We start from the raw sequence: 8,573 nt of genomic DNA on the forward strand, positions 1-8,573 counted from the left end.
CAGGGCCTCATGGCAGGGGGATGTGCTGTCCGCCTCTCCCAAACCTATTCAGCCTGTGAGTGCTGAGCAGGCCTGAGTATGCTGTTGGGCCCCACCTGATGTCAGTCACGGGTGATTTGATGGTAAGGCCCACAACTCACTAGAAGCTCATGTGGAGCGTGGCTGGGTGCTAAGTCTGAGGCTGGGCTGACTCAGAGGAGGTTTACACAGGCCCTCACAGTCCTGCGGCCACTGCAGGCTAAGGGACGGAGGACAGGGACAGAGCCCTGCCTCCTCGACCCCCAGACCCTTTCCAAGTGGGACACACAGCTCCTGGGCCCCAGGGTCCAGTCACAGACCTTAAGCTCACATGGTTGGAAACAGCATTCTTAGTAAATACCCCTCGCCTTCTCCGCAGCTGTCCCCTGTGTGGGAGACAAGCTGGGGGAGGAAGTGGTGGCCAGTGTCCTGCTGTTCAAGTCAAACATAGTGTTCATGGCAGGTAATCTTTTTAGAAGTTCCAGGCAGAGGGATCTGAGACTTTGACACTTAGACTTTTGGCGCTTTGATGGTAGAGCTGGCTGAGAAAGGACCATGGACCAAATAGGTAACTTACTGCTTCTCTTCCTTCCGAGCCCCGGCCCCTTTTTTTCCAGTCTTCCCCCACTGGTGCCAAGGCCATGGCGATAGTATGACTGAGTTAGGCCTGAGAAGCTCCCCCACTGGCCTGTACGGAACTCCCAAATGTCAGGTCTTCCCTTGTGTTTGGAACACCATGACCTGAGGATGGCCTTCCCTAGAGAACTGGCGGAAACCCAAGACCAGGAACCATTGGTCTGGCTGAGCAGTCCCTCTGATTGCTTGGGGCTGGCACACCTGTGGGCCTGTTGCCGCAGTTAATGGGGGAGGACAGGCTCTGCTTCACGTCCCTCAGACCCAGCCACCCCCCCACCTTCTGTGTGCGTCTAAGATCAGCCGCTCTCCTTTCTGCTGCCTCATGAAAGCCAACACTGTTCAGCTGCCCAGCCTCACCACAGCTGTGCCCAGCCAGCAGAGGGGAGACAGGACCGATGGCCCCAAGCCGTGGGACAAAGCCAGTCCTGATACACCAGCCCTGGCCCCAGGGAAGACTGAGCTGGGCACAGAAGGGTGAGAGAGACTGTACACGGCCAGGATTAACACGGTTTATTTCACGGTCAGTCTTACAAGTCACTGAGGTCGGGCAAAGCCAGGATAGTAACTTAAATCTCAAGCACTTTCATCCAGTGACAACCCGATTAGCAAGGCCCTGTTACTGAGCAGGGGGGCAGCAGAGGGCACCCCAGGAACCACAGCACATGTACCAATGTTAAAAACTCCTTCTCAGAGGCACCAGCTGGGGCTTGGCCCTGACCAGGCAGGGGTCCACTCCGTTGGCTCTTGGTCCCCACCGACTAACCCCCTGGAGGGGAGGCACCAAGGACACAAGCTGGACTGGGCAGACGGTACTTTCTCTGGCTTCAGTCTCCTCATCCCCACAGCAGAGCGACACCGCCGGAAAGGTTGGCCAGCCCACCCCCTTCCTGGGGCGAGACCTGCAGCCAGCTGGGAGGCGGCTGTCCAATGTTCCCTAATCACAGTGTAAAGGAGGAGGGGACAGGCATTTAGGGCCAAAGGTGGGACGTAAAGCCCCTTTTGTACCCTGGTAAAAAGCCTCAGCCTACGTCATGGGGCTGCAATGATTAAGACTCGGGGTCAAAGCCCAGGGATTCCCCCACCCTCTCAAATCCACGGCCAGTTTCCTGCGGCCGCCGTGACCACCCTGTGGGGACGTGCAGCTCTGGGGCGTCTCCACCGCTGGCTGGCTCGGGGCAGGGGACCCGGGACAGGTGGCAGGGCTTGGGGTTGCGGCTGCGGCTTCGCTCTGGGTTCCTGAACAGCGCTCCCCACACCCCATCTTGTGGTGAAAGCTTGGGTGTTAGAGGGGATGAGGGAGGGCAGGAAAAGTTACAAGGTTTTAAAAAGTTACAGAAAGGTTAACTGAGTAAAAAAAAAAAAAAAAACACCTTAAAGATCAGGCAGAAGGCATGCTTCCCTCTCCCCCGCCTTTTCCTTCCTAGGAGTGGGGGGCTGACACACTCAGATGATGGTGCAGGACTGCAAGGCGCCCCCCTTGCGGCTGCCGTGTGTGGGCACAGTTTTGCCCTTCCCATAGTATCCCGTGAAGATGGCCCTGACCTCCAGCTTCTTGGCCAGGCTCAGCAGCCAACGCCCATTGCCCAAGGAGTAGAGTTTGCCCCGGCTGAGCTCACCCACCTCCTCGCCTCGGCTGCCCCCCTTCTCCTGCCGCACAATCTCCAGGAGGTCAATGCCCGTCTGCACGGGCTCCACGTCACCCGCGCAGCCGAGGGTGATGTGAGCCCGGCTCCCCCGGGGCAGGCTGTCGGAGGGGGACAGCTTGTCCACGTCATTTGGCCACAAAGGCAGCTCCTGGTCGCTCAGCTCCACCCGGGCTCCCGTAGTTTTGGGCGTCACGAAGAGGGCGGTGACAGTCAGTGTGAAGGCCTTGCAGTAAGACTTCTTCACCACCTGCGGGGACAGAACAACAGCGCTAAGCCAGACGTGGTGGCCCCCAGAGCAGACTCGACCAAGGATGGGCCTAGCAGAGGTGAGCACCACTGAGCAGAACCCTCGGGTAAAAGGCGCACGTGGCCCTTGTCTCAGACGACATCCTTCCAGGGACACAGGTACAGGCTGACTTGAGAGTGGAGGTGCCAGAGGTGCCGGAGGACACAGGCGGTGCTGAAGGCCAGACCTGCCCAAGTCAGAGCCTGGTGCCCCACCTCCCGGCGGCCCTTAAACCTCTCTGCGTTGGCTCATTCCCCTGTTCTACAGGGATGATGCTGGAACCTACCTCAGGGCCCGGATTAAACGAGTGTCTGGGTGAAGATTCTAGAACAGTGACAGGCACGTGACAAGTGCTGTTGTCACTGCTACTCAGCTCATCCTGGTAAAAGCCACCCGAGTGCCCCAGGCAATATCCCAGAGGTCAGAAATAAATGCCTTGGATCAAAATCCGAGTGGATCAAAATCCGAACACCTTGGTTTACACCTGGTTCTAGCTGACTCTCAGACCATCTCTCCCAACCGACCATAAAGTGTCTCTTACTTGTGCTCACAGTCCCTTCCTGGTGCCTAACAGGTGCTTAATAAACACAGCCGAGCGCATGAATGGCTGAGCTGGTCTGGACGTTACCTATGCAGCCACACAGCTCTGTACGACAGCAAGCCCGACTGAAGACTGCAAGTGGGGAGACCAACGAACAATCAGTCAAACGGCTGCTGCGTTAACCGGGGCAGACAAGTGGGGGAGACGGGGTGGGGGGTGGAGGAAGGCCTCGCTGAGAAGGCCACCAGAGGCTGGAGAGCAGTGCGCAGCTGGGCCACATGCCTGTGGCTTAAGGACCGAGCATCAGAGGCTGCGGGCCCGAGAGACTGGCTGAGTGGGAGGAGGGAAAAGCGTGGCACGCCGAAGCCAATAGCCCCACTATCCCTCAATGCGCCCTCCTCCAGGGCAAGGCCAGGCCTGGGGACCGGGACCTCCGAGCACCAGGCTCGCTGGGGGCTGGGGACACCTAACCTTTGGAACTCCACACAGGCTTAGAGGCCAGAGCGGGAGCCTGCTGCCGACCCATCAGTCGGCAGAAGGAAAAGGCACTGGTGGCCAGGCCTTGGGGGCGAGCACGCAGGCTGGTGGCAGTGCTGGGGGCGAGCGGGTAGAAGGGGCAGCTGACCTCTGTGTGACTAAGCCTGGGGAGGGGGCGAGCTGGAGCAGGAGATACCGTTTTTCCTGAGAGGCTGTCTGGCTTCTGGTCCCCGCCTTGAGCCGGTCCCCGTTTCCAGAAGACCCTGCCCTCTCCCCACCTCAGCTGGGTGTCCCGGGGGAGCACTCACATCCTGCTGGGCATACTCGTCTGCCCCCGCAGCCTTCCCGTAGTCACAGAACTTGGTTGTGCAGTGCAGCACGCCTGGGGGTCTCTTCCCAAAGTAGGTGACCAGTTCGATCTTCTCCCTGGGCTCATCCCCAGAGACAACTGCAGGGAGAGAGAAGCGGGCAGTCAGGGCAGGAGAGCAGGGGCCGCCCTAATACCCAACACCAAGACCATGGAGGCTCAGAGGGGAAAACGATGTCAAGTGTAAGTTCTTCAGCAATCCACCATAATCCACTCCTTCCTTAGTTGGTCAAACTAATAGCCATGTCAGAGCTACGAAAAGGTGTCTAAATTCCCTGGTTTCAGGTTATGTAGATTTTTACATCTCTCTTCAGATTTGGAAAGCGACACCCTCGTAACCCAGGAATAGGCAGCATAGGCCAAGGGGCTCCCGGCCTTACCAGCTCCACATCTGGAAGAGGGAAGCAGGTCATGAAAAACGGGGTAGAAAAGCAAAAGAGTGTTGGAACTGTCGTATGATGGAAGGAGTCAGAGCATAAGTCCTTTGGCCTGGGGCACCTGATTGACCCTTTTCTGTCAATCACGTACCATTAGGGTGACCATACACCCATTTTCCCAGGACCAGCCGGGGAACTCTTAGCCATGCCCCCTTTCACTCGGGCCTACCCGGACCAGAAGTTACCTGGTCACTGTAACATGTACCACGCAGGTCTGTTTGGTGGATAAGAGCCTATAAAGGGCCTAGAGTAGGAAGGGTCTTGGGATATAATGATATCATATGGTGAGACCTGGGGTATCTGTGATTTCAATTTCCAGACTCCAGGCCTTAGGGCTCGTTTCAGAGTCACTAGATCTGTTGTATTTACTCCCAGAGTTGAGTCCCTGCAAGGATGTCCGTCACCCTCCACAGGGGAGGGAGAGCTGTGCTCTGAGAAAAGGCCCGTGTCCTAGGCAGGAAAGGGCGGCAGTTTTTAGTGGTAAAAGCAACTTCAAGAGGCAGAGCAGCTCTAACCAGGAGCCCTGCCTGTAGGGTGCTTTTCTGCTAAGCAATTCCAGGTGCAGGGCTCACACCTGGACACCATCACTGCGGGCGTCACCGTTCCCTGGTTTCCCAGCGTTCCAGCTTTAGGAGCCAAGAAGAGACCTCTGAGCACATATCCAGGCACAGATTTTGCCCCCGAGACAACACAGAAATATGGGTGGGGATATTTCAAGGAGGAAGATAATCTAAAATTTGGGGACACCAGAAATGGGTTAATGGGACAGAGTAGTGGGTGACAGATCCCTAAGAGGCCACTATAGGAAAATGAAGGCCTCCCTTATCCCAAACCTACCCTTCCCCGGAGCAAACAGCCCTTGCCAGGAGAGGTCCCACCCAATATGGGGAGGCCCCTGCTAGGGCTGACAGAGTCCAGGGCTCTCACCACGGCTCTGGGCAAATCCCACATCCCTCCTGGGCGTTTTCCCCTCCACAAGAGGAGGGACCTGCACTGGGTGTGTGGGTGTGTGGCTGTTCTCTGGAGCTGCCGGAAGCCACAGGAGGTGCACTGGGCAGCCCGAGACCTGGGAACCATACCCAGTCAAGTCACAGTAGTCTTAGTTGTGATTTTTTTGCACCTTAGGATTCCATGGAATTTTTTTTTTTAGGTTATTTTATTATTTATTTATTTAGCGGGGGGGAGGGGGGCAGAGGGAGAGGAGAGAAAGAATCTTAAGCAGGCTCCAATGCGGGCTTGATCTCATGATCCTGAGATCATGACCTGAGCCAAAATCAAGAGTCGGTCGCTTAACTGAGCCACCCAGGCGCCCCTTCCTTCTTTAGTGATCTCTCCACCCAACATGGGGCTGGGATTCATGACCCTGAAATCAAGAGTCACAGGCTCCACCCACTGAGCCAGCCGGGCGCCCCTCCATGGAATATTTTACTTCAGAAAGATGCCTCTACAGCTAAACACAAGGTAGAAACATCGAATCAGGTTCTCCCTCTCAGGTGGTAGGAAATGTGGACATGCTTCCCGTGGTGCGGGAATTTGTCCCTCCCCCCATCCAAGGACAGGGCCAGTGGTCTCCATCCAGGGGGGCAGGGAGGAGGGGGCGCAGTGAGAGAGGGGTCCTTGGGAAGCACCTCTCCCCATGACCTACCGCGCCTCCGCCTCCACCCCTGCGGCCCCCCTCGGCCCCTGTGCTGGGAGGGCAGCGGCAGTCCCAGGTGCTCGGCACCGCGCGCCCAGCAAGGGAGGCTTGGGAAGGCCCCCGCCTGCCACCTACAGTGTCGCAGCTCCTTCTTGAAGGCCTTGTGGTTGCTCAGCTCCTCCAGGAAGGCCTGGCCGGCTTTGCGGAGGCTCTCGGAACTCTTCTTGGTCAGGAACCAGCCAAAGTAGAGCGGCAGGAAGTCCTTCTCCAGCGCCGGCTTCAGCTTCTTGAGCTCGTCGGCCGACAGCTGCCACTGGTTCTTCTCCTTGAGCTGGGCGCAGTCCAGCCGCCACGCCGTCTTGGGCTCCACCAGCACCACCTGGTACTGGTACTGGTCGGCCAATTCAAAGAGCTGCTCCAGCCGCTCCCGCTCGTGGTTGGTGTCATCCAGCACCAGGACGCGCACGTCCCGGCGGCAGTAGGCAGCCAGGTCCTCGTCCAGCCGCTTGTACTCCTCAGAGAAGTCTCCTCGGCCCCCGGGGGTAATCTTGTAGGCGTCGGCAGACACCATCTTGGTGCCGTCCCGGTACCTGTCCACGATGACCCGCGCCAGGGTGGACTTGCCGCTCCCGGGCAGGCCGCGCAGGATGAAGAGGGTCTTGCACTCCTGCAGCGTGGCCACGGTCTCCTCATCCTGCAGGAAAGGAAACTGCAGCTCAGGCTTGTCCTTGGCCCCTGAGGAGGACATTTTGCGGAAGAAGATCTTGGGCAGGAACGTGTGGCTCTTCCGGGAGAAGCTTCTGTTCTGTGAGGAGGGCAAGAGCAGATGTCAGCCGGCTCGCTCGAGGCCACCCCGCCTCCCCGCCCCCCTCGGCCTCGCCCCCTTGACTCTGGCCTCGTTCTCCTCGGGCCTCCCAGCCCTGAGTTATAAGCACCCCCGGTGCAGGGGGCACCTTCCCAAGCCCAGGACTGGACCTTCTCCTCCTCCGGCCCGGGTAGCCGCCAGCTTGTGGTGGAGGAGGAGGGACGGGAGAGCTTGTCTGAGCGTTCCTAAGCTCCTAATTCCCGCTGGTCAGAGCTGAGGCTTCAAGGATCCCCCACTGCTGCCACCTCTCAACGGGGAAGAGTGCTGGAAGCGCAGGCCCGTGCTTCTGGCGCGGACCCTAACTTTATATTCCTGGCACCTATTAAGGATGACCTCTTTGGAGGTGGGGCTGCTCTGTCTGGGCGAAGCCACAGCTGCCCGGGCTCTGGGTGCGCAGAGGAGGCTGGGGGTGGAGAAGGGTTACCCAAAGACTGCCTTCCCTCCCCCCACAAGGGCGGCAACAGATAATACTCTCTTGTCTGGGATGGGGGGGGACAATGGTCCCACAGAAGGGCTGGTGGGGGGCAGGGCAGGAGAGCGCCGGACAAAGGGCCTCATTCACCACGCCTGCCGCCTCCTCCTCTGCCCCTCGGCCCCCCACAAAGTCGTGGTCTTTGTGCCTGCCCCAGGACTGGGCGTCCCAGGGCACCTGCGTCCGGGGTCCAGCTCTGCCCCCCACTTTGCTGTGCGTCAGCAGCACCTCTCTGAGCCACTTGTCTTCCCGCCTGCTAAAAGCCACAAGTGACACCACCTGTTGCTGTAAGCGGTCTCCTCTGAAGCGGCTCCACCTCCCGGCGGCACCCCGAGCGCGGCGCGGCCACGGGCTCTTCTCAGAGAAGGCCCTCGGGCGGGAGCAGGCGACGAATGCCCGCCCCGCACTAGCCCCGGCCCACACTCGGCGCCACGAGCTCCCGCGACGCCCGACCCCACGCTCCTCCAGCGGCCGTGCCCGCTCCCCAACTCGGCCCGGGTCTCCCCTACCTCAGGCTGCACCCCACGGCCCAGCAAGCCAGAGCTCAACTCCGGAACCTCGGGTCCTCATTTGCATGCCACGTCCTCCCGAAAATCCGCCCGAACTCCCGTTTTCCGTCAGGGTGCTTCCCCGGCCCGCCCCCGCCCCTCCCGCCTGTCCGCGCCCGCTCACCATGATGAGGGGGGCGCCGCCGTGGCCGCCTTGGCAGGCACTAGCTCTCCGAGGCCGCCCGCCTGCGCGGAGGGACACGGAGCCCAGCGGTCGCGCGTCCCCGCGCCGGCCCGCCTTAGATAGCCCGGGGGCGGAGCGCGCGCGGCGGGCCGGGGGCGGGGCGGGGCCTCTCCGCGCAGGCGCGGCGAATCGAAACCCGAAACTATTTCTGCGCGGAGAGGAAGTGGTCGCGCGTCCCGCCCCGGCCGGCTGCGGCGCACGTGTACCCTGGAGAGGTCCCGAGGAACTCTAGACAGAGGGAGGCAGTCACCTTTCCCCGGGCCCGGGCCGGGGTTGGGTTGAGGCCAGGGAGGCAGGGTCATGCAAATGCAAGGTCAGATCCGGTCTTTATTTAAAATTGTGATATTGTATCTCTCGTGGGGGTGTTGCAGTGTGTGTGTGTGTGTGTGTGATATTGTATCTCTCGTGGGGGTTTTGCAGTGTGTGTGTGTGTGTGTTTTACAACATTACATTAACATAC

At 59.6% G+C, this 8,573-nt stretch overlaps 1 protein-coding gene across 2 annotated transcripts; it reads right to left on the minus strand.

The window, feature by feature from the left end:
- Window positions 1-1,149: 1,149 nt before the first annotated feature.
- Window positions 1,150-8,173, minus strand: CNP (2',3'-cyclic nucleotide 3' phosphodiesterase). 2 transcript variants are annotated; one of them, XM_028093943.1, is made up of 4 exons: window positions 8,054-8,173; window positions 6,180-6,849; window positions 3,913-4,052; window positions 1,150-2,547 (listed from the first exon to the last, which is right to left on the minus strand). In XM_028093943.1, the coding sequence occupies exons 1-4, from the start codon at window positions 8,054-8,056 to the stop codon at window positions 2,098-2,100; spliced, it is 1,263 nt and encodes a 420-aa protein (XP_027949744.1). In that variant the 5' UTR covers window positions 8,057-8,173; the 3' UTR covers window positions 1,150-2,097. The 2 variants fall into 2 exon arrangements, with proteins under 2 accessions (XP_027949744.1, XP_027949745.1); XM_028093944.1 differs by lacking the exon at window positions 8,054-8,173 and adding an exon at window positions 7,891-7,957.
- Between the last annotated feature and the right edge of the window lie 400 nt (window positions 8,174-8,573).

This window comes from Eumetopias jubatus, unplaced genomic scaffold (assembly GCF_037043125.1).
Source record: "Eumetopias jubatus isolate StellerSeaLion01/CBP00866 unplaced genomic scaffold, mEumJub1_p1.0 scaffold_10, whole genome shotgun sequence".
NCBI lineage: Eukaryota > Metazoa > Chordata > Mammalia > Carnivora > Otariidae > Eumetopias > Eumetopias jubatus.

Coding starts and splice junctions, on each gene's coding strand:
- CNP (XM_028093943.1), bottom strand. Junction 4,053..6,179: donor CAAGAAGGAGCTGCGACACT/GTAGGTGGCAGG, acceptor CTCTCCCTGCAG/TTGTCTCTGGGGATGAGCCC. Junction 2,548..3,912: donor ACGAGTATGCCCAGCAGGAT/GTGAGTGCTCCC, acceptor CTGTCCCCGCAG/GTGGTGAAGAAGTCTTACTG.